The following is a 26,797-nucleotide window of genomic DNA, read 5'->3' as shown; positions in this document are numbered from 1 at the left end:
CCAATCGATAGCAGGGAAGGAGGAGAGAGCATCTGTGATTAATGGCATGTCATGTCAAGAGCAAGGCCTGATGGGAGAAATGCTTTATAATTAACAGGGTGGTCAGCATCATTTTTATCCTCCAGAGGGTGGAGTGTGTACATTTGGTGTGTGTGTGTGTGTGTGTGTGTGTGTGTGTGTGTGTGTGTACACACACACACACACACACACACACACACACACTACACAAAGAAAGCCTCTTTTTAGATTTCCTTTCTTCAAACAACAAGACATCTGTTGATCACATACCTGGTTTACACTACACACAAGCCTGGCCAAGACTAACCAATTATCCATGTTACTGTAATCCTCAAACGAAGCAAACAAAGAAAACAACACAACTCTTCTCTTACTTTTGATTAATGTCTTTCATGTTGCACAGATGTAGTCAGGTTGTAATAAAAAATACATTATTTCTGTATGGTACAGATATCATCCATATTATATACCATGCATTGATATGACAACAATTTGTTAGTTTTGTGTGAATTTTTGTGCTTACATTTCCTGGTCTCTGTAGTAAATGTCTATGTGTGTATGATGGTGTAAATTCATGAACAGCTACCATCTGGGTTGCACTTTTACTGTATGTGCAACATACAGTAAAATATATATATATATATATATATATATATATATATATATATAATATACAGTGCTGCTCATAAGTATTCATACCCATGCTAAAGTTGACTAAAAAGAGGAATAAAAAAATCATCTTTTGGAAATTGATCTTAATGCCTTAATTAAAATTAAGCATACCTAGAGATTGGCATGGTTTTATTTCAGTTAGCCTAATAGCTAACTGAGATAAGATCCATATCAATGCAAATCAAACCAGCTATTAGGCTAACTGAAATAAAACCATGCCAATCTCTAGGTATGGTGAAGGGTATGTGATGATGTTGGGCTACTTTAATTCCAAAGGCCAAGGGAACTTTATCAGGATGCATAGTATCCTGGATCCATGAAATAACTGGCCTTTAAAAATAAACATCTGCCTGCCTCTATTGGAATTTAACATAGGGGGATGTATAAGTATGGCCCCTGTATTTTAAGGAAGAACATTTATTTATTTACATTATTCATTCACAAAAAAATTGGTGTCCTTAAAAGGTTGGATTTTTCCTCATTTTTTTAATTAAGGCATTAAGATCAATTTCCAAAAGATTAGTTTTTTTATTCCTCTTTTTAGTCAACTTTAGCATGGGTATGAATACTTATGAGCAGCACTGTATATATATATATATATATATTAGGGCTGTCAAAATAACGCGTTAATTTCGATTAATTAATCTGAGAAAAAAATAACGCAGATTAATCCATTCCATATTGACGTTTGACCCGGAGCCGTTCTAGCCACCATTTGACTGTAAAATGAAGGAGGGAGACGAGAATGTGCTGCCTGGATCATTAACTGGAACATTTACTTGTAAAAATCTTCTTCCTGCCAACCCTGGCTACTGAAATCTGGTGCCACTGATATGTCTGCACTTCTCTCTGGTGCTCTGAAGCATTGATGTATTAAGAGAACGCTCTGAAGACGATACAGGCAACACAAACACAGCTGAACGTGACGCTAGTTAACACTATACTCGACAGCAGCTAACGTTAGCCTACCGCTAGCTAGTTAACACTATACTCGACAGCAGCTAACGTTAGCCTACCGCTAGCTAGTAGCTGGATTAAACACAGTTACAATGCTGACAGCTAACGATGAACGGTGTAAAGTTTGACTGTGTTTTACTGTAGAGGACTGTGACTCAACAGCGGGATGTAACAATCTACAGCTGCCGAGCTGCCGTCGGAAAAACACAGACGGTGCGTTCATTGAAACTGGTAAACTACAGCTTCGTGGTGCATTTGAAGTTATTGTAAATGTCATTGGTGGTTGTTTTTGTCGTTCAACAGCAATTTACTAGTGAAATAAGTTATTGTTATTGTTATACAATATTATTAAATCATTTAATTTTGACCATATGGCCTTAGCAATAAACAAGCCGTTCTTTAATGTCACCAACTGTTGTTTAGTACCCTTTGTTTTCTTTTCTTTTTTTTTACTTTCTTAAAAAGTATCGGTTCAGGCACTGTTAATTATGTATGCGATTAATTTCGATTAATTAATCACAGACTCTGTAATTAATTAGATTAGACTCATCTGAGAAATGGAGTTTTGGATAATGTTCAGCTTTGGCAGCTTTACCTATATGCTAAAATATACAATGACTGAGGAAGCCTAGTGATGAGTCCATAGCAACCAGTGTTGAAGTTGTTATTACCCAGTGTCCTTTGCTGTATGGTCTCAATGTTATTGTTTTATTTCATGTGAATACTAGTTTACTAGAGGAGTAACTTAGTATTTGAAGTAATGCAGTAATGCAGGAAGAGTGCATGCTTATTGTGTTTCCACAACAATGTCAGTGAGTAAATCTACTGAAATGGCCACCACACCATAACAGAGTGTGATGCGTAAGATGAGAATGCAGAGGTTTAGTCACATATGTCATGGCTGTAAAAAAACAATGGCTATCTGTATGTCTTTGCCAAGTGCAAACCAGTACAGAAGGCATCAATAAATTGTTGGGGAGGGTCAACCCTTTTTTCCATATCATTTTGGAGGGTCATCCAAAATGTATTGCTGGTAAAGGGAGGGTCAGGTCTATTTTGACTAGGATTTTTTTTTGCCACAGAGATGGATGTTGAGAAAACCGTCCGGATGAGATACTACATTCTGGAAATATTCAATAATGTAAAAGTCTGCAAGATAAGTGCTTACATGGATAGTAAAACAAATGCACTCTACAGTACCAGTTTGGCACAATTATTCCTAGTTTTCCAGAGAATTAATATGAGCAGAAAAAGTTAGTTAAAAATCACTTCCCATTCAAAATATGTATGGACGTACAGTTTGTTGTTGAGGTGATGAGAATGTGGCTCATAGTTTGGGCATGAACTGAAAAATCGTATTAAGTGCTACAACACACAATGATGTCAATTGAAAGCCAACCACAGAAGACAAGTATCACTGGGAAAGCCTACGCGTGTTTCTCTCTGTTAAACGGGAATGAATATCAAATACTTTCCACAGTGAGAGAACGGAGAAACCCAGTAAGATAGAGAGCATGACATACAGGGAGAAGTAGGGATGGATGGGTGGAGGGAGACAGGTAATGTTTGAATCCAGCAGGTGACCTCATATACTGTACAAGGCCTCCTTCACTGTCTAGTCATTAACAAGAAGACATACATCCTTAGCAACCTGCAGCTTTGCCCATAATGACAACTCCACACATCATTCTCTGTGCAGCTGGCATTTTCCTTTGTTAACGTTATACTGAATCCCTGTGACACACCATGCTATTCTTGGAGCTACCGAGGATAGATATCTACTCGGGAGCTAGTGCTCTCATCTCTGCTACGAATGACACCTATGGAGGAAAAATAGATTCTATTACATTCTGTATCTTCTCTTTGACCCGACATAGAGAAGACATGCCATGCTCTCAAAGCGACAAACTGCAGCTTCCCTATGAGAAGAAACTAAATATGAAATAAGGGAAAAAGTTTTAAGCCTTTATCAAGTTTTAGACAATAAATGGAAGTTTGTTTGAGAGAGAAGAAAGAAGCACATATTGGTTCAAAAAAAGGCCGATTCTCTGACATTAAACTACTGATCGATACCAGACTAGACTAATGAAGTTAGTTTTATAGCACCATTTCCTGTTTCTATTTGGCAAGCTCTCGGCTAAACTAAAAGAATAGAAAAATAAAAGAGACAGAAATATGTCTCCATCGTTAAAGAGCCCCGTGTGTATCTTAGCCAGTCAAGTCCATTTTAAAATTCATCATGAAGTTTATTTAATTTCCAAGACAAGATGACAGAACCACTTTTCATGCAGCTCTTACCTGTGTACAGGGAGATGTAGGCTGAGTCTATCACTTCATATTTCAGACCAGGGAGGAACGGACGCCACTGTGTGAAAGCAAAGGGAGAGAAAAGGGATTGAGTGAGAGAAGGAAACTAAATGTCAACATGTGGGAAGTATAAGGTGAGTAGAAATCATCCATCACTGTTTGCAGGCTAAACTGTGACACTCCCGGTGCTATTGATATTAGCAACATCACAGGATCGATCTGATGTTGGGTTTTTGTATAACACACTTAGCCAGATAGGGAAGAGGAAGCAGAAGAGGGAAAAACATGTGAACAGAGAACAAGAAACCTGAGGCTGTAATGGGGTAAGGAAGGAAGGGAGGTATGAGCAAACGAGCGAAAAAAAAAACAAACTGAGAAAATAGACTGTGAGCAGAGCGAGAACAGAGCCATGACAAGTAGGCGTGAAGAGGAAGATCTAGTAATGACCTGAAAACAGAGAGAAGCACGAGGAGAGAAATAAAGAGAGAAAGAGAGAGAGAAAAGCCACTCAATTCTTTTAAAATAGATTTCACAATTACCACATCACTTCTGGTTACCCAGGATATAATCATAGGAGACAGGTCATTTTCCAACCCTCGGGTTGAGAATACAAATATAAACACCCTCCTTAGGCTCATGCAAATGCCTCCCCATGTATATGCAAAACAAATACACATATACACACACATGAACTGTTTTGTCATTCATGCAGCACAGATTGCTGAAATGTAAAAGTCCAAGCCAAGATTTGTTTCGCACAATATCTATATTGTATGCTGATCCTCCACAGACAATGCTGACAAATGAACACAAAGGCACACACAGCCAAACAAGTGCACGTATATAAAAGAACAACAAGGACATCATGCTGAGCATCAGCAGCAGGGAGCGGCTCAGCAGGCCACCCAAGCACCAGCATTGTGTTATTATTTCAGGGTGATTGGCCTCAAGGACGAGGCAGACGGCTGTCAAAGCCTGACTCAAGGAAGGACAAAAAAGTGGAGACCACATATGAGTAGTAACTTAAGAGGTGTAGTTTCACTCACAGCCGAATCACACTACATACAATTCAGCGTTCAACCATCACAAATTTGACTTGAATATTAAAAATATTTTAATTTTTAATAATTTTGTGTGAAAATGTGTGTGTGTGTCTGTGTGTGTGTGTGTGTGTGTGTGTGTGTACAGGTGCGTCCGCTGTGAAATAGTGTTGACACGGAGCAGCAGGAAGAAGCAGAGGCCTGCTCACTGGCCCCGCAAGTTCAACAGAGAGGAAAGAAAATCAATATCTAAGGGAAAATAATAAAAAGTACCAACTGCAGAGCAAAATGACAATGGGCAGTCAGCAGTGTTGTTTCATCACGTTTTATCATTTTTGGGCCACCAAGTGAAATATGAGGTTTTGATATTGTTTTCTTTCAGCTGCCCAAAAGTGGGTGTGTTCAGTGCCCGCTGGAGACACACACACACACACACACACACACACACACACACACACACACACACACACACACACACACACACACACACACACACACACACACGTGTAGTTTGTCTCTGGTTCCATCAGACACAGGTTCTTTTTTAGTCCTTGATGATTACGAGTTTATTGCTTCCGAGAGAGCTGACTGCTGGCTGCTGTAGTGTTTGTTTCCTTCCATTCAATTGGGTGCTCCAAAGCCTAAGGCACTATGGATATGAAGTTGTTTTGCTGGTGTGACACATAAGAGGTAATGACATAATGAAACTACCTGACCTTTCCCAGTATATGTAAAAATCAATTCAGATTTCAGGTCCAATAACATTAACAGAAAGAAAACACTTCCATATAGTGGTCTCGCAGTCCCGTCCTGAATTTTCGAGGGAATAAAGAGAATAAAGGTGAATCGAATCAGGCAGCTTCAACTAGACAAATGCTGTCCAGCTGCTGTCCATGTCCATTTGTTCAATAAAGGACAGAGAGGATCACTGCGTGGTTTCTATCTGTTCTCTCTCTCTTTCTCTGTCTCACTTGTGTGCCCACCCGGCTTTAAGCCCAAATTGGTATAGTGGTAAACAGAGAAAAGTCAGTGGCAGAGAAAGCGGAACAAGACAGATGTTAACAAGCCTGACGACACTTGCCCGAGGGAAAAGGCAGGAAGAGACTGGGACTTCACTGTTGTTATTTATTTATTTAACCTTAATTTATACAAGGTAGGTTGGATGAGCTTACATGGTCATTCAGAACAGCCCCCCTGCCCCCTTTACAGTTACACAGACATTATGAGGGCAGGACTACCTGTAAAGTGTTATTAAGGTCACTGCAGTTGCCACATGAACCACTTTCTAAATGTCGGTGACTATGCAAGATTTAAGGACATGGCAGGTGATATAAAATTGTACTTTTTGGGAAGAAATCCAGTCAAAAGACCAAAAACGAACAATGAATTTATCCTACTAAAAAGCCAGTGTAGCCAAAGTCTGATGTAGAGCTCCATTGTTGTCCGAAAAACTATTAAAGACACATTAATGAGCCACATGCACTGTTTGCACTGGATGACACGTTCCTTCGTACCACGAAGAAGGTCACTGTAGTTAATTTTGAGTCGATTCCACTTACACCTAACCTGACAAGCCGGATTGTTTGTTAAAACAGAACCATCTGAGAAGCTGTCATTCAAAAAAATACCTGGCAGGTGATTGGATGAACCATTTGTCTATCACGCCTGCCATTGTTGTTTTGAATGAACGAACATGCGCGGCCATCACACACACCTAAACCACGCCTGTAACTGCCAGTAGCTACTCAAAGGAAGTTTGGCCCAAAACTGTTCGGACACAAACACATTACTTAAAGCTGGACAAGATGGATTTGTGTGTGATGTGTGATATGTGATCCCGCAATTCCCGCGTGATCTTGTGATATCGCGAAAATCCAGCTGCCGTGCTAGGTAAACATACACCGTCCTGTAGCTGTAAATACTCACTAGCGCATCAAATGTGTATCAATCCACAGCTGAAAATAGTCCTCAACAAATGCACTATTTAATCCTGTTTAAGTAATGTTTGCTCAAAACTACAGTGGCTAGCTGTTTTAGGAAATCACTTGGCATTTGTCAAAAGTAAAACTACATATTTGTGACCAAACTTTCAAAATCTACATCTTCAGTTGGACTGAATTGGGTTGGTAATATGATCTATATGATGATATAAATATAGTTGCTGACAGACATAAGATACAGAATTATTATTATTAACCAATGAGATAAAAATCTCCCAAATCCAAAAAAGGCTTTGGGGCTTTGAGTTGAGAGGCTTGTAGAGTTTGACACATATGGCTCATTTTTGACAATATGTATTGTTGTAATCCTTCTCAAACACATGATGTGATAGATCTCTGTAGATGGAACGGGTTATAGAAAGCTCACTTAAAGTCCACTACAGTACATACTGCTGAGACAAGGTGCAAAACAATCACCGGGCAGGAATAGAGTGTAGGTTGTTACTGAGTTGAAGGAAAGAGACAGTTCTCACTATTGCCAGAACAGTTAATAAGTCTTATAAACTTTCCTTCACCCACTATTAGTCTGTGATCACTCATTTTGAGTTTGAATGAAGGGTAGAACACAGCACAACCACTCTCGTTGACCTGTCTTTGTGTCTCGGTTGCCAGACAACTGTTTGGCCGTAGAAACGGTGACTTCATTGAGAATAACATGTTGCTAATAAGAATTATGCCCTGTAGTTGTGGTGCAAAAAAGTTAAAGCTACTTAGCTACAAGCTAATGAGAGTACACATTAATAACCTTTGAGTGTTCATCTCTCTCTCCTTTGGCTAGGTGTAGAGGAAAGTGGCAGCTAGTATGAAGGTAAATATGGTGCAAAAAGGGAGAGCTTGTAGAATACAATGTGAGAACTTGCAGAACAAAAAATCTGAACTTGTATGTTAAAATTTGCACTTGTAAAAATTTAATTTGCACTTGTAAAAAAGGGAGAGCTTGTAGAATACAATGTGAGAACTTGCAGAACAAAAAAATCTGAACTTGTATGTTAAAATTTGCACTTGTAAAAAATATTCACACACATGTGATCTGAATTTGAAGTCATACAAAGAAAAAAAACATGAGAGCTTGTAAAAAAAATCTGAACTTGTAAGTTGAAATTTGCACTTGTAGAAAATGTTCACACACCTGTATTCTGAATGTGAAGTTACAGAAAAAATATTCACAAATGTGTAGATTGATATTTACATGAACACAATGACAGCTGCAAACTTATAATGCAACATTTACTCGTATACTTTTTTTTTTACTCTGGTTCATTTACCATCACAACCACAACTCAGTGATTACAACCTCTGGAATCTGTCACTGCAACTTCACATATGTGCTCTCTCGCATCACAAAGTGGCGAATCTGCGCACCTCGACTTTCACAACACTCTTGATGATACATTTGGTGCAAAACTAATTTGTACCTGTGGACTTAGGCTGTGGAGCTCTGAGCTAACAGAACGGGAAAAGCCTTCTTATATACAGTCTATGGGAAAATCAGGGTTTCTATCGCCAGATGAGGGACAACTCTGTCCGGCTTATTTATGTAGCATGGAAACTTGGTGGAATAGAATGCTAGCGTTAGCTTGCTAACTAGCAGCCAGCCCGCTTCTAAATAAATACCTTTTAATTATCTAAACACTTTTTAACAGTCAAACTAAAACACTGGCGGTGAGCTCCACGGCCTGCAGCCGCAGACGGACCGTCATCAGTGGGGATCGACCAGCGTAGCAACACTGCTTTTGCCAGAAAGCTTCGCTGCCGACCTCGACCTGCAGTCGGAGCTCCAGCGGGACACGGAGAGCCCCACATCCGGTAGCAGCGGCCCATCCCCCGGCCATGACCAGAGCTTGCTTTGCTGATGTTGTGCATCCCTGCTAAGAATTGCACCCGCTTGGGCAGAAACAATAATTTCTGCAGAATTCATTGCTGCCGAAAATTGCATCTAGGTAGCAAGGAAATGCTACTACAGAGTCTGATAAAACATTGATGTCTCTCTAAACCTTCTAAAATCCTAATCATTATTGATGAACATGACAAAGAGATTTACTATTGCCTAGTTTTTAAACAGTACATTGCCTTATAAAATCATTATTTTCCCTAGTGGATGCAATTCTCGGCAGGGATGCGAAACTTGGCACCTGTTACCCACTGATGACGGTCCGTCTGCGGCTGCAGGCCCTGGAGCTCACCGCCAGTGTTTTAGTTTGACTGTTAAAAATGTTTAGACAAAAGGTATTTATTTAGAAGCGGGCTGGCTGCTAGTTAGCTAACGCTAGCATGCTATTCCACCAAGTTTCCATGCTACATAAATAAGCCGGACAGAGTTGTCCCTCATCTGGCGATAGAAACCCTGATTTTCCCATAGACTGTATATAAGAAGGCTTTTCCCGTTCTGTTAGCTCAGAGCTCCACAGCCTAAGTCCACAGGTACAAATTAGTTTTGCACCAAATGTATCGTCAAGAGTGTTGTGAAAGTCGAGGTGCGCAGATTCGCCACTTTGTGATGCGAGAGAGCACATATGTGAAGTTGCAGTGACAGATTCCAGAGGTTGTAATCACTGAGTTGTGGTTGTGATGGAAAATGAACCAGAGTAAAAAAAAAAGTATACGAGTAAATGTTGCATTATAAGTTTGCAGCTGTCATTGTGTTCATGTAAATATCAATCTACACATTTGTGAATATTTTTTCTGTAACTTCACATTCAGAATACAGGTGTGTGAACATTTTCTACAAGTGCAAATTTCAACTTACAAGTTCAGATTTTTTTTACAAGCTCTCATGTTTTTTTTCTTTGTATGACTTCAAATTCAGATCACATGTGTGTGAATATTTTTTACAAGTGCAAATTTTATTTTTACAAGTGCAAATTAAATTTTTACAAGTGCAAATTTTAACATACAAGTTCAGATTTTTTTATTCTGCAAGTTCTCACATTGTATTCTACAAGCTCCCTTTTTGCACCATATTTACCTTCATAAGCTAGTCCTGATACGTAGAAACACACTGTATGTAGCAACAGTTTGTGTGATCAGAAACCAGTAGCTGAGAGCTTTTATATCTGCTGTTTTGGTAACTAACATTAATTCTGAATAATTAAAGTAATACTTTGACATTTTTGGAAATATGCTTTTTTTTGCCAAGAGTTAGATGAGAAGATGATACCACTTTCATGTCTGTACGGTAAACATGAAGCTACCTCCAGCAGCCAGCTTCGATGTGGCACTGACCGCTACAAGAAATCATTCCTGCCACATTCCATAAAAATGTACAACAATTCACAGCTGTGTGTGTGTATTACTTCACACATTACAATTTTGCACTAGTATTACTACTTGCACACTGGTCACTTCATATTTAATATCTAATATTATACATTTTTTTAATTTTGTGATATATACTATGTATGTAGGTTGTACATTTTACTCTACACTTGTATATACATGTACATTCTTGTTCATTCATCTAATATATTTTTTCAGTAGTTGTTCTGGCATTTTATCCTTGCTATCTTATTTTATTTCATCTTATTTTTATCTTCTTCATCTTATTTATTATTTCTACTATATTTCTTGTATTTTTGGTTTGTGTGTGAGTGAGTATGTGTGTTGTGTATGTCCTTGGTAACTTACTACTTGCTGCTTGTAACAGAGTAATTTCCCAATTTGGGATTAATAAAGTCAGTCTATCTATCTATCTATCTATCGATCTATCTATCTATCTATCTATCAGTTAGCTGAGCTTAGCATAAAGCTAGCCTGGCTCTGTCAAACAATAACACAATCTGCCTACCAACACTTCTATAGCTCATTAATTAACATGTTATACATCTACAAAAACTGAAACTTGTCCTGTTCTTGAGGTTGTCAGGAAACTAGCGGAGAAGTTATTGAGTTACTGATGCTTTACCATTCATCCTTTGTGTAATTTGATATGTGTTACATGTTTTGGAACATTGCATTATAAATCCAATATCTGAAACACTGTTCCTACTGTGGTTTTTACTCAAAAAAGTGTTTTAATGAACAAAGACATACATAGTTTCTAGGCTGTAGAAACCTGGAGGACTTCTGGCAGATCTAGCTCACTCCACAATGCAACCCACACTATATTCTGAGAAAATGAACGCAGACTTTTGGGGGCAATGTGGAAAAGCATTTATATTTTACTATACATGCTTTTATCAAACATAGACACAATTCAAGACCTGATTTTCTTTTTATTAAAGATTAAAGATTAAGAGTTTTTTTGGGCATTTTAGGCCTTTAATTGACAGGAAGCTGAAGACACAAAAGGGGAAAGAGAGGGGGAATGACATGCAGCAAAGGCACACGGGTCAGAATTGAACCCGCGGCCGCTGCGGTAAGGACTAAGCCTTTGTACATGAGGCGCAGCCTCAACCAGGTGAGCTACCAGGGTGCCCCTAAGACCTGCTTTTAAATAATAATACTTTTATTTCTCAAGAATGGAGATAAAATATGTGAGATAAGTAATGACAAGAAAAGGTTCCATTTACTGATGGGATGCAAGACAAGTTATGACAGCTTTGGTAGGAAGAGAAACAAAGTGTGCATTTTAACATGGGCAGTAATGGAAAGACTGTAGCTCCATGAGCTATGGTGCTGCCCACTGACAGGCGCCTGGCAGCAGAGAGAGGAGAGAGAGACTCCTGACAGATTTCTCCCAGAGCACAGAAGACACAAAAGACTGCGGGTGTTTTGATGCACTGCTGATACTTTTGTAGAACCTTTACACAATAAAAGTTGAAAAGGATGTAGACAGTAACGAAGAACCAAAAAATAACCTACCTAACTACAGCATGGAAACAAGGACATAAAGCTCATGACTGATTATGCTCTTATTTCAATTGACAACTAAACAGACCTAAAAACTTATATGCTAGTGGATAAACTCACCATTCCCTGTCACACTGGCATGAAAACAGTGGCTTGTTTTTCATGTCATATCATGTCTTGCCTGGGGATGAAAGAGCAATATTCATGGGGAGACGAGGAGGTGGATACAGTGATGGGGTGTTTTATTTTCTACGTTGAATTATACATTAGCCAAAGTCTCTCCAGACCAGACATTTCAGTCAGTAAGACAAATGAGCCCAATATCCATGGCAATTACTGGCGCGACGCAGTCTGTGCGTTTGCAGCAATGCCCTGTGTGCTCTAGTTCCAGTTAGTCACACTAACACTCACTAGATTCAAATCAAGTCCAACTTACATGGTATGAAGAATGTCCTAGGACGCCTCTTAAAACCCCCATGTGTTTCCTCTGCAGCCACATGACTAAAATGTATGACATGCAGGTACTTTGGTCAACATAACACTGGATACGAGATAACAAAGGAATAACTTGCCTGACCTGAATACAAATAGAGATAAAATAGATGGTTTTGGACTAAGTGAGCACAACAGCACAGAGCTGATTGAACATCTAAACATTTGCTTTGATATGATTACACCAGTGCAGCCAATGGCAGATTAAAAAAATCATCCAATGATAAAATACATTAGCAGAATGTAATCTGTCACATTCAACATTACTTGAATAGTCTAATACCAGTGTGGCAGAATTTTCAATGGATGTATGAATGAAATATGAATAGAAAAGTGCAATGAACATGAAAACTGTACTCTGGAGCTGCCAGACTGGGTGATCTTCAGGTCATTTCTCACCAGACATCAAAAATACGACATACTGAGAAATGGCTACATGCTCAAGCCTATTAAAATTCAAAACTACTTAAGTCAAATTACCAAATATTATACTTTTCCAAAAATAACAAGCAGTGTCTGTGTAAGATTCAGTGGCACAGAGAGGCACTTGGTAAGACAGGATAAAAGATAATGTAAGCACATAAAAGTTAACATGACAAGGACACAATGAGTGTGGGTGACAGGACACTATGTAGCTTCCTTTTTAATGTTAAAATGGTACGTCATGTGTGGGATGGTGCTCTTTGGGAAGTGTCTGATCAAATCTGCATGATGACAAAAGAAAGCGTTGGCATGAAAGACATGAATAAAGATACGAACATTAGCCTACTTATGGCTTTATATCCCCCGTAGTATTGGCCATTGTTTTTTATGAATGGGAATAACATGAATGAGAATAATATTTTGTTATATGATGAGATCTTCTGGTTTACGAGAAGAGATACCCAATGAGAATTTGTGGCCATGTCTTTTCATCCTCATAAGAGAGGGAGGCCCTGGATGATCACCCTTCAATCATGACAGTTGACAGACATTGATGATGCTCTCGAGAGGACAAGAGGACAAAGAACGCAGCAGTTAAAGCATCCCATGTCATTGAACAGTGATTGTCGGTGAGATAAAGGTTAATGCTGGTGTTTCCAGGTTTTTCATATCCACGCATATGCATAAGCTCTTGGAATTGAGGTGCAAAAAAAAACAAAAAAAAAACTGACATGGCCATATGGTGGCTGGCAAAAGGCGAGGACCACGTAAATTGCTAGAAAAGACCACCAAACACACACCTTCATCTTAATCTGGGATCTTAAAATGTGTGATGGGAGGATAAAAGAAAATGTGTACATGTTAATGATAAAGAGCAAAGTAAATGAGGTAAATGACCATAAGAAAAAGTGAAAAAAAAGTGTTTGAAAAGGTAAAGGAAAACGCAGTGAAAAAGTGCACTGAGGCAAAAAATAAGACTCCATATGTCTGAGAGGTGCTGAACTAACGGTCAACCCTAAAAGGTGTTGAAGTGGTAAAGAAACAGAGAGAAAGCTGAATTATTTCCAAAGTAAAACGACACACACAATATACTTTAACAGCTGGCTCCAGGTCGCACGGGCCACTACTGATTTATATTGAGGAGGGAAAGCGGGGGGCAGATGTTGAGAGGCCTGTGTGCGTATGTGTGTATGGTTGTGCCTGAGTGAATAGACCCGTGAGTCTGTGGGGGTTGGAGTACATGGGTGTGCGTGAGAGGGCGAGTGTGTATGCATACATGGGTGTGTGTGTATTAATTGGTCAGCAGTTTGAGACTTGGTCTGGCAGGAGTGATAAAATGGGGCCATTAAAATCCTACATTTAAATCCAACACCCATGCCTCTCCATAAAGTTGCCATTACTAATTATGGCGTGACTTTCTTCTCTTCTTTCTCCCACTCCCTCCTTCCCTCCATCACACCGTTTAATGGCCAACACTTTCCTTCATTCTGTCACATGGTGAAGCAAGAAATGTTTTCCATTAGGCTAGTGGAAAGGTCCTGTGTGTCACTGACAAAGATCCAGATGACATTTAAGAAAATCACAAGTCTTCTTTCATCTTATGTAATCCATTAAAAAAAAACAGTCATCACTCTGAAGAGAGTTTATTTGAAGTTAATTGAAGAAAAACATTGAGGCAGAGCGTATAAGTGAAAAGGTTCAGTCAGAGTGCAGGCTTGGTAACTTCTACTTATCCTAACAACTCAACAATCTTCTCATTAATTGACCTGCTGTTCATGCATACGCATTCAGTTGTTTCCATCCCCTTAGGAAAGGCACAGGTTATTCCTAACCTGTCTCTTTTGGTCTCTAATGCTGTTTATGTTCCGCCTTCCCGCAGCAATTCTCCCTAATTCCTTCACACGGGAAAGAAAGAGGCAAACGCAGAGAGAGCAAGGGTTCTCTTTCTTTTTTTCGTGCAAAAGCATAACTTTCAGAGGGCGCTTGTGTATCTGATATTTCCACCCTTTTATTTCTATATAACAAGCACTGCTAAACAAATACTTTCCCAAAAGAACAGCCCACCTTTGACGATGCAATCACAGCTTGGCACCGAACACAGAAGAAAGAGCTGTGCATCCATGCTATCTGCTCTTTAACAAATGAGTGCCTGGGTTTCTGCGGATTTATGTGAGCCCTGGGCTTATGCTGTTGTGGGCTGGTCACGGTAAATCTGCTATTTTTGTCAAGGTGTGAAATGTATTCCGCTGTTAAATCACACAGAGGGGCCTTACTAAGACAGCGCAGCATACACACATGCACACATTCCTGCACACTATCTTGATTTGCTGCATGACTTTTATACGCTTCATTAAACTGTTTCTACAGGTACAAACCCATTTTGATGGCCTCATGAGTAGTTGGCTGATGGAGGGGGGGGAGACAGAGAGAAGGATTTCAGACAATCACATAAACACTCTTCTGGATGATTTGAAAGAGAAATACCACGCAGTAGAAAGAACCTTTAGTTTCAACGCCATTAATCTGACTTGCCAGTGCGAAAGACGATGTGTATATATTAGCAGCTTCCCCCTTTTCTTCCATTTTAAAAAGGACCAATTCCACGTGTGATGGTCAACCCTTCCACTGTCCACCCAGCGAAGCTGTAGACAGCTATGTGTCTCTTCTAATACAGACATCTTCAACAGGGGGTCCTGGACCCCTAGCGGGTCCTCAGAGTTGCTGCAGGGGGGCCACCAAATTATTGTTTGGTAGTTTCAAAAATACATGTCTGAAAATATACATTAACATGAATCCAACCGATTATTTGTAAAGATAAATCTTTTTTTAATTTACGCAGCATTGATGATAGGCTTACTGGCCTATAGGTGAGGTAGCCATCCACAGATACATTTAAGCTTAAGGATTCAATGTGCCACATTTAACATTAAAACATGATGTATAAATATGTGAATATGTCAACAATTATTATTTAATTAGCTTAGTATTGTATGCACCATAAAAAGGTATGTATGAAGGCTCTAGGCCACCCTACACGTTATTGTAGGCCCATTTTAATATGCAACTCAATTTTATACAATATATTTAGTAAGGTCCCTACTCCGTCTCTTTTTCAGCTGAGGGGCCCTTGGCCTAAAAAAACATGCTCTAATACATATGGAGTCAAAACAGAAATAGCAATGCAAGGGTCTGTTTTTTTGTTGGTATGCTGCTATAGGTACCAGTGAGAGGATTAAATATGATCCAGGAAGTCAGGTTGAAATAATGTATGCATGTATTATCCATTTTAAGGCTGCTCTAATCAACATTGTCATATTGACAGCCTAAAAAAAGACTACGTGCAATGTGATCGGGGTTACTTGTAGTGACAAACGAGTGAATGATCGCCAACTCTGCAGTTCCCCACAGTTCTACGGAGCGCTTTATCGTCTTTCAGCTCATTATAGTCTGACCTGCAACTTCAATGTTTTGGCTCACTATCTCCACTCTCATTAAACCTGTTCTCAGCCATAGCAGGCAGCCATATTTAGTGTGAAAGTTTTGATAAACAGACACTATCTGGCCAGAACGGCAGGCAGACAAAGTTTGCAACAAGCTAGTGAACATATATAGTGGAGCATTTAGCAGCTAAATAGACGGATATTCACCTTGGGAGTTGTGGAAACCAAAGCAGAGCTAAAAGGCGAGTGAATATTGAACTTACATTCATCAGGTCGCCAGAAACATGACTCTAAATTAAAGATGACGTTGCTCCCTGTCTGCTGGATGTGTAGGTTGTATGCTATCATTTTTTCGCCAAATGAACTTTAGAAGGTTATAATATACTAATGGTGTGTTCACAATAAATGCAGGTTTGATTAGTTATTCCAATGACAATCATTTTTATTGTCCCTCTCGATGAGCATGAGATACAAACTAGAATTACACTGTGCCAACACAGTTGTCTCCTTGAAATCAATGAGGAGTGTGCAATAGTGGTATGAACACCATCCAGTTCCAGAACCCCAACCTCCACACTGTTGGTTACCTTCAAAGCATTACATGACCTTTCCCCCCCATTACATTTCTGAGCTCCTTGTTCCTCACTCCACTACACGCCCACTCAGATCCTCGAACCTTGGTCTTTTATCTATTCCTCGCTCCAACTACAAAACCAAAGGTGATCGTGCCTTTGCCATTTTAGCTCCAAACCTCTGGAATCTTCTCCCTCAGTCTGTTAGGTCTGCTGAATCTCTGGACTGTTTTAAGCGTCTTTTAAAAACCCACCTTTATAATTTAGCCTTTGTGTAGAGGGCTACACCCCAATTACACTGTATTCTAAATTTGATTTGTATTTTGTAATTCATGTTTCTTTTTATTTATTTATTCGTATGTATTGTGCATGTGTGTGAAGCCCTTTGTAACTGCGTGTTTTATAAGTGCTATATAAATTAAGTGTTACTTACTTACTTACTGTGTATCTCACCAACTCAGTCTGTTTGTCCTCTACAGAGGCTCTCCAAATAAAGTTTAATTTGTTTGGCACTGGGATGTGATCGTCATGGGCTGTAATTTATTAGTCACACATGCACATCATCAGCAGAATAATCTTAACACACCCACATCAATGACCCACAACACCACACAGCAACAGTATAGTACTTTGGAGGCCTGCCACTAACAGGTCATTTCATACAGCCTGTGTGACCAGCTTCACCATTATCAAGCTAGACTGAAGGCCCAAGTGTCACACACACACACACACACACACACACACACACACACACACACACACACACACACACACACACACACACACACACACAGTTCAGCACGGTGTTCCTCACATCACCCTGTCAACACCTTTCTTCAAACTGGCATCCAGGAGCAGCCACTCTGAATAACACTGAACAGACTGAAGGTTTGAGAGACACAAGAGAAACACAGAAAAGTAAGAGTACATACTGTTTTATTGTTTCACTGCTCATTTTTCATTTTTCTAAACTTTATTGTATCTCTTTGTAAAATATTTTTACTTTATTTTTATTCTATAGTATTCTATTCTATAGTATTCTATTTGTTAGTTGCTTTCTGGAGACATAGGCACAGAAGCATTGCACTGCTTGTTATACTGTGTATGATTGTGTTTGTGACTAATACAAGTTGAAAAAAGAAAATATAGTTATTAAAGAAAGTTTAGTACCAGTATATATACAAAGCCAGGAAGAAACTAACAAGAACTAATAGGACGACAGAAATATACTGTATGTAGAGGAAATTAGCCAGAGGCACTCAGAAAGAGTTTGCGGGGGATAAGGATAGACTGGGAAAGAAGCAAGAAATGATTAACCTTCAGGGTGCAGAAATGAAAGTGCAGTTTTGTGAAGCAAGAGAGCAACTCCAGAAGTACTGCTGCTCCTCTGCTGATGATCATGGTCACCATGATGGTGATGACCTGGGGCTTGTTAAGAGATTCATTCCACACACACACACACACACACACACACACACACACACACACACACACACACACACACACACACACACACACACACCAGAGTCATCTCTTTTTTTCATCTGCCCTCCCACTCAAAGGACAGGCTCACACGAGGCGTGTGGGCTCTAGTTTGAAACTTCATCTAGAAATTAAGCCCCACTCATCTCTGAGCTTTGCCTGAGGTGCAGAACACAACTACTGAGAGAGAAATGGTGCAGAGGAGAGGGGAAGCGAACGGTAGGGAACACGAAAAGTTAGAGAAGAAGGAGTACAGAACAAAAATACAGAGGGAGGAAAAACCAATGAGAAGCGCAGTGGGAGAGTAAGATGGAGGAGTAGGATGACAGATGGAGGAATAGAAAGTGAATAGAAGAGAAAAAGTTGCTCTAAAACCATTGGTAGGGAAATTAATTAGTAGTGGGCATTCATTGCATGCAGTTTTGATCAGATAAGACCATGGAAAAAGGAGGGAAATGCAAAGTAATGTACAGCAAAGGAGGGAAAGGGATTCTTTCTACTTCAAACATTTCCCTTCAATTGTCGGCAGGTCAGCCACCACTCTGACACTGTTAAACACAGGGTACGAGTGAAAACTAAATGAAAATTGTCCTGCGAAAGGTGAAAGCTTTCCAAAGACACCATTGAATGAAACGACTGGGAGGGAAAAGAGATGCAGACGGAGAGGCAGAATAGAGGAAGTGAGCTCACGTGATCGGATGGGTCCACTTACCCCAACCTCCACGTGATCTGAGCCCTTGTCATCCTGCTTGTGGAGAATCTCAAAGTAGTATCGTCTGGACGAGATTAGGCTGAGGGAAGAGAGAGCTATTGTTAGATATTTGACACTGATGGGAAAAAATATATAATCTATCTTCTAAAATAAGCCACAGCAGCTCCTTCCACCTTATAAAAACATACTGACTGTTATTGTGTGGAGGAGACCTACGAGAAATACATCTGTGAGCAACTTTGGGTCACTAACAATTAAAATGTATAACGGCGTTTAATGAGACTGCAGTGAAGTAAGGTAAACAGTTTGACTTTAAAAGCAGAGAATAGTGATAAAAGCATTCAGTAAGTCAACTGGACCTGATTATTAGCCTAGAATACAAATTGGTGCTACAGGCAAGATGGCAAAAGAGACGACAGTGAGCGGGGATATTATCAGCCTCGGGTCCTGAATAAAACACTCCTTCTGAGACGGTGAAGAAAAAAAATCAATGCTCCACATAAATCAACATTTTTCACTCACACAGGCTCCAGTATTTGTCTGGAACTCCTGGTTAGACTGAGTAAAGATCTGATTTGAAGTTTTGCGTATGTTATTCCACACATATGCTATTATTATTACTATTTCACACAAACCAAGCGGGAATGCTTTTTCTTATCAAAAACCCATCTCGCATAATAGGCCAGCATCTGCTGCTGAATGAGAGATACCAGAGCACTGCTCCACACATCATCAACTCTCTCTCTCTCTCTCTCTCTCTCTCTCTCTCTCTCTCTCTCTCTCTCTATTCAATTCAAATTGGCATGAATGTCAGAAATAACAATATTGCCAAAGCATCAAGGATAATAATGTGAGAAGAAATACATACATACAATTCATTGAGTAAACTAAAATATATACATTTAAAAAATAAAAATAAAAACAGGTCTCTCTCTCTCTCTCTCTCTCTCGCTCTCTCTCTCTCTCTCTCTCTCTCTCTCTCTCTCTCTCTCTCTCTCTCTCTCTCTCTCTCTGTTGGGCAATGCATAAAATCATCCAAAGTGTATAAATTCACCTATTAATTTAAGGATAAAATGGCCCTGTATCTGATAAAATATAATTGCTACAAATAAGATCATGCTCATTCTGTTTTCCACAGCAGGGTAATTTGTGAAGCATTTGCTACTCTGAACTTTGGAGTCATTCGGCTCCTCCATTTTCATGTGCTCTGAAATTCAATAAGATATGGGACGGCTTGATGTTTTTTTACTGTTCACTTTCTGTCTTTGTTTATGTTTTCTTTTCTCTTTCTGTGAATGTCCCCTTTCTCACTCCTGTCTGTCTCCTGAAACAAACACAAGTTCATCTTCTTTGATGAAGTCTGTGTTTTGAAATGAAAATAGCTCCATGAAAACGGGAGATAACATGAAACAAGTCAAGCCAAGCAAACAGAGAAACGTTTGTTGCGTGATGTTATCCTTGTTCTAGAGTATGTGCATGCTTATCAGTTTAAATCATTTAATGTTTTAGTCTTTACAATAACAAAAGTGACAGCTGCCTATTTAACAAGTTGCCAGAGCCTAAGGTGACATGGTAAAGTTGCTTGTTTTGTCCAACCAACAGTGGAAAAACCCAAAGAGCCAAGCATCATATCGACTTGATTAATGACAAACTAACTGTTTCAGCACTACCAGATATACTGTACCAGCCTGGTCTTTCACGATAAGGATTGGCAAATTACAGTTACCGCGTAGACTTATTTAGCAGTGCATTTGTGTGTGTGTGTTTCCATTCCTGATGTGGTTGACCGAATTCAAAGGGAAGGACAAAGGCTGAAGGCGGGACGGTCACGTGTTGCATCATCCGGATGCCCAGCGTTCTGTAACCAATAAATCATTGCAGGTGTAGGAGAGCGGTGACAGTGTGCTAAGGTCACTCTCTCATGAATAGGGAACATCTCTCTGTGTGCAGCTGCTGAAATGGCACTCAGCAAACTTAAGTGCCACTTTCAGCTCCTGGCACCCTGCATGCCCTTTCCCATATGATTCAAACATAACGCCATCCCAGACTTTGATCTGAGCCACACTTAAAAAAAGAAAGAAAATAATATATTTTGCATTCACCTCAGACAAAATGCAGTCAAAGAAGACATTCGATTAGATCACATGAAACTTGAATGAATATAATGAATATGTGGGCAAATTAAGTAAACACAGTCATCTCAACCAGAGAACTGAGAGCAGGATTTTATCTACAGTGAACTATATAGTAATCCAATCCAATCCAACTTTATTTGTAAAGCACATTTAAAACAACCAGGTTGACCAAAGTGATAGACTGACATGATTTCGGACAGATTATAAACACACGAGTAACAAAAACGAACATTTAAAACAAGTAACAAACAGGAAAATGAAAATGCAGAATACAACTCTCAAGCAGGTTTAAAGGCCAATTAATAAAAGTGAGTTTTAAGTCGTGATTTAAAAATGTGAAGGGCCAATCTGACATGCAGAGGCAATTCATTCCACAGCCTTGGGGTCACAACTGAAAATGCTGGATCTCCCCTATTTCTGAGCCGCGTTCTAGGGACAACAAAGAGTAGCTGGTCAGCAGACCTTAATGACTTCAGAGGAGTGTGCAGCTTCACATCACATGGAAATATTACTGTCAGACAAAACACAACTGGTTTGCAAAAACAGGCATTTATTGCAGAATTGAATCTCACTGTTCCAATTCTTGCAAATTTTAGGTTGACATGCACGTATCCTGAACTCAAAATATTTTTTGGCGTTCTCAGTTCCTGTCCCTGAGCAGACGACTGTAGATGGGTTTTAGGGATATTGGTACGTTTCCTGACCTTTCATTAGATAGTCTATTTCAGCCCATAATCTGACTCCATCTGGGGGATAATATAATGTCAGAGATGATGTTTCAGAGTCAGGCTGACATACGACCGCAGACAAGGAGGACCACACATTTAAAATAAATAACAATCATACAGATAAACACACAAAAATGCATCCTCAACATAATATCACCTGGCAACATTTGAGGATCTCTTTCTTCTAGTCCCTTGCCACTCTTAGAAACTCAAAAATACACACTAACACACTGATTGGCAGCTCAGCCACCAGTTTAACTCTTAGAAGATTTAGATAATGCCAGATAAGACAATGTCTCTCTCTCTCTCTCTCTCTCTCTCTCTCTCTCTCTCTCTCTCACACACACACACACACACACACACACACACACACACACAGTGGGTGGCACTATCTCTGTGGGGACCCGTCATTGACATAATGCATTCCCTAGCCCCTTACCATAACCTTAACCATCACAACTAAATGCCTAACCTTAACCCTTACCCTAACCCTAACCATAACCTAATTCTATCACTGATCCTAAAACCAAGTCTTAACCCTCAAACAGCCCTTTAAAGGAACACGCCGACTTATTGGGTATTTAGCTTATTCACCGTAACCCCCAGAGTTAGACAAGTCGATACATACCCTTCTCATCTCCGTGTGTGTTGTAACGCTGTCTAACGGTTCCAGCGGCATCAGGCCAGCACAGAGCATGCAGGTGAATGGTTCCAGTAATCCTACTGCTCCGAATAAGTGACAAAATAACGCCAACATGTTCCAATTTACATGTTGTGATTTGTAGAGTCACAGCGTGTACAAAAAACAACGTAACATGAGACACAGCCATCTTCTAACCGTAAACAAACCGGGAACTATATTCTCAGGCGGAAGAATATAGTTCTTGGGCGGAATGATTTGCTTTGCAGCAAGCCTGTCTGAGAATATAGTTCCCGGTTTGTTTACGGTTAGAAGATGGCTGTGTCTCATGTTACGTTGTTTTTTGTACACGCTGTGACTCTACAAATCACAACATGTAAATAAGAACATCTTGGCGTTATTTTGTGACTTTTGTCACAATTCGGAGCAGTAGGATTACTGGAACCATTCACCTGCATGCTCTGTGCTGGCCTGATGCCGCTGGAACCGTCAGACAGCGTTACAGCACACACGGAGATGAGAAGGGTATGTATCGACTTGTCTAACTCTGGGGGTTACGGTGAATAAGCTAAATTCCCAATAAGTCGGCGTGTTCCTTTAAAGTTGTGGGGTCCAGCATTTTGGCCCCACAAAGCTGTCCGGACCCCACAAGTATACTGTATTTCTGGTTTTTGGACCCCACGAATATAGATAAACAAGAACACACACACACACACACACACACACACACACACACACAATTTTATTTTTGGTTCATGTAATTTAGTTCTTCTGTGGAGGTAATTCTTTTTTTTAATTCACTGTCTGCAGGCTGCAGTTATCTGCTGATAGTAGTTTCCTTTTTTAAGCTTTGCATGACTTGCTGTGTGAAGAAGAAAATATTTTTCTATTTGGAAAATAAAAGACGGAATGGAACCGTGAGGATCTAAATAAAGATATGGTCAGAGACAAATGAGAAAGGTTTAAAGGAAATGCAGGTATTTAAAAAAAGAAGTGAATTTGACAAAATAAAATAGAAATACTTTTTGAAAATACAGTAGTATATTTCACTGAAAGAATGGCGATATAGGATAAAGGTGTTGCATAAATGTATGTTTGTGTGTGCGCGCACTGGTCACACCAGTCTTCCTGTGATGGATGACAAGGCGGGCTCTGGTTGAAAGAGATGAAGAGACAGAGAGACAGGCGGAAATGAAGATGAAGGAGGAGCGAGAAATAGCATGTGAACAGCAGAAACAGAGGGAATTATAAATGCTTTCTGTATCAGAAGGGAAAAAAATACATTACAGCGAATATTACTGAGATGTGATTTGATACAGAACGCCACGCCAGAAAAAAAAAAAAAACATAAAAGAGCAAGTGAAGGGCAAATGAGAGAAGGAAGAGGAAGAATAGCTATTAGCGTGTGACTCAGAGGATGAGTAGAGGACACAAAACAAGAGTCTAATTGCCTGACTAATTGGAGTCTTTGTTTCCAGTTTCCCTTCATTGGGCTGAACGGATAGAGACAGACAAAGGAGCTTGACTGGGCTGGATGACACAAGACGGGACTGTTGGAACTAAACAATATTCAGAGAGTATCATCTTTGCTGGATTTGAAGTATAAAATATGTATTTGGCATGAATATACTGTATAGAGAGGGATTCTTTTTTTCCTGCTGAGAGGCAAACTCCTTTCACAAGCATCTTAAAGAAAATTGTTGTGCTGTAAGTTTGTTTAAAGAAATATACAAAAGCCTGCGCACGCACGCACGCACGCACGCACGCACGCACGCACGCACGCACGCACGCACGCACGCACGCACGCACACACACACACACACACACACACACAGTATTACTAACCTGTTTTGCAGTGAGCAGAGCTGAATTGGTAATGGAGACAGTAAACTTTATGCCCTTGATAAACACCAGTCTTTCTCTAACTTTCCCTTCATCTCACCTATCTGCCCGCCAGCTACAGCAATATCCTGATTCTACTTCTTCAGTATCTCCTCTCTTTTTCCAACTAAATTTCTCATTAATGCTATCTGACTGTCATCCTTTCCCCGTCTCTCTCTCTTGGCAGATTTCTCCCTCTCCAATACCCACAGGTGGCCTTTAAATAAAAAACTGTGCTCGGCGAGTGCTATCCTCTCAACTACATTAATGATACCAGTGTTTAGAGCTGCCCCAAGGAGACGCACAAACTTCACTGTTCTCCCCTCGTGCTCACTCTCCCCTCTTCACTCCATTTCTCATGCATTCCTCTAATCCATCAGAGAGCTATCACGCTGCTCTTCCCTGCAGCCTCAATAAATCCTCTTTCTTCCATCCCTCCCTCTGCTCTCCTTCATCCCTTGATCTTTCCTCCCTCTCTTCTCCTGTATCCGTTGCTTCTCTCCAACACTGCTCTTCTCCCCTATCTACCACGTCCAATTCCCCCATATGTAATTATCTAATATAGCGTTACAACATTACTATCTCCAATGATTTTTCTTCTCTACGCCTCCAATTCACCCCTTCCTCACTTTGATTATATATTAACACTCCTTCTCTGCTACTGGCCTGAATGCGTGGATATGTGAAGAAATAAAAAAAAAAGAAGGTAGCATCTCACAATGCCTTGCTCTCCTGGGGTTTGTGTATTTGTGCCACACTGAGAAGCATATGCTTTTTTCATCGCAGCAAGTGCGACAACAATTATTACATTACATAATGGTCAAACAATACTGCTACTGAGGATTTATCTACAGGAGAAATGTACGAGGTACACAATTTAACAGTGCATTAGCAAGTAGGGAGGAATAAGGGAAAAGGCTAGCAACATTTTTATGAATGTCGACAAATCCCATTAAAAGGCAAAAACCCACAGTGTACTGATCCACCTAACAAGTATTGTCTGTGTGTCCATAGCCTGATAAAAAGCCTACTCTTATGGGCCATAGAGCTCCAGGGATGTCCAAAAAAACACATCAATGAGCTAAATTGTTGCACCGGCTGGAATGATCATTCACTATGATAACATGGGAAATGTAGTTTATTTCGAGCATACATACAGTACACAGTGGTGCCTTAAACACTCACTAGTGTAAATACACTATTTATTCCTATTGCTCAAAATTACAGTTCCCAGCTTTTTAATGAAATTACTGGGCCTTTAAAAAAATGAAACTATATGTTTGTGACCAACTTTATTTATTTTTTAAAGATTTAAGATGCCATGTCTTCATTAATAATGAGTGTGTGTAGCACCAAGCCCATTCATTACTATGATGAAAGTGGAAGTGTTTACAGCTGTTACCCGAAGGCAGGGTAAAAAACATGAGATAATCGTTTAAGTACCGTATGGGGATAACGGTGCACACTTTCGGACACTCTTACCTGGATGCATTGATTATAGTGTTTCACTCGGTTGCACGCACTGAATGAGACATAAATAGTTGTGCAATGAAGAATGAGAGCTTGAGAGAGAAGTTCAAACCCTGCTTGATTCCTCACCTACGCACACCTGGCCAATCATAAAGTGGCTGTGAATGTCAGATTGTTGTTTTTTGTAAAGTGACTTTAACTGTCAGCTGCAGCTAAGTTACTTTCCAAACAGATTACACATCCGTTCCCGAGTTGCTCAGAATCTAATTTCTGTGTTTCCGCAGACTGAGCTGACCCTCCATCATCATTACTGTCTCTAATCACGTTTGGCCCGGAGCAACCTTGTGTTACCGTTTGGTGGTACTCATGCATTACTGCCAATCAGATGTCCGCTACCACAGTCTTTCATAGCTCAAGAGATGTGCATCAACACCCTAAAGACATTCAGATGAAACATAAGCCACCACACACATGAGCACAGAGAGACGCACACACTCAAACATAGATTTGTGTCTCAGCAGGCTCCCATCACTCATAGAAACAGATGGAGGAGTGAAGGCCTGAGGGACCAAAGTGGGACAGAAAAGTCACTGCAGCTTGCTGGCAAACAGCTTCATTCTAATTCAACTGCTACAGTGTATCAACCAATTACCTTAAACGGAGAGAGGCTGGTGTTCATACTCAAACACAATCAGAGATATGTGTGCACACAAAGACAGAAACATGCAGACATTCACTCAGATCTAAGTAAATATATTCATATATATGAGACAGTGCAGGTGCTTGCTGTAGAGCGGGTGCAACATTAAGCTTGTCTCCGCGCTCAATCAGTATTCCTATGATGCCATGAGCACAAGTACTATACTTTCCTCTCTCTAAATGCTTGAGTCTCCATGCCAGCTAATAGCCAGCAGTGCTTAAATGATTCAATTATAGATACTGAGTGATCCCATAGTGAAATAACTGGTCATTCTCCACTAGGTTTCCTTCATTGTTGCACGGTTAACTCTCGCGTTCCAACTATAATCGGTCTTTGGAGG

The 26,797-nt window shown here is 39.9% G+C and overlaps 1 protein-coding gene across 2 annotated transcripts in view; it reads right to left on the bottom strand.

Moving 5' to 3' along the window:
- b4galnt4a (beta-1,4-N-acetyl-galactosaminyl transferase 4a) overlaps positions 1–26,797 on the bottom strand; it is a 155,708-nt gene that overhangs the window by 8,256 nt on the left and 120,655 nt on the right. For both annotated transcript variants that reach the window (XM_031283034.2, XM_031283035.2), the window contains 2 exons: positions 18,904–18,982; positions 3,946–4,012 (listed from right to left, as the gene is read on the bottom strand). In XM_031283034.2, coding sequence (XP_031138894.1) covers positions 3,946–4,012; positions 18,904–18,982 — 146 coding nt within the window. The remainder of the gene's footprint in view (positions 1–3,945; positions 4,013–18,903; positions 18,983–26,797) is intronic.

This window comes from Sander lucioperca, chromosome 7, assembly GCF_008315115.2.
Source record: "Sander lucioperca isolate FBNREF2018 chromosome 7, SLUC_FBN_1.2, whole genome shotgun sequence".
NCBI classification, from domain to species: Eukaryota; Metazoa; Chordata; class Actinopteri; order Perciformes; family Percidae; genus Sander; species Sander lucioperca.
The sequence above is the reverse complement of the archived record's forward strand: the minus strand, read 5'-3'. Positions and strand labels throughout refer to the sequence as shown.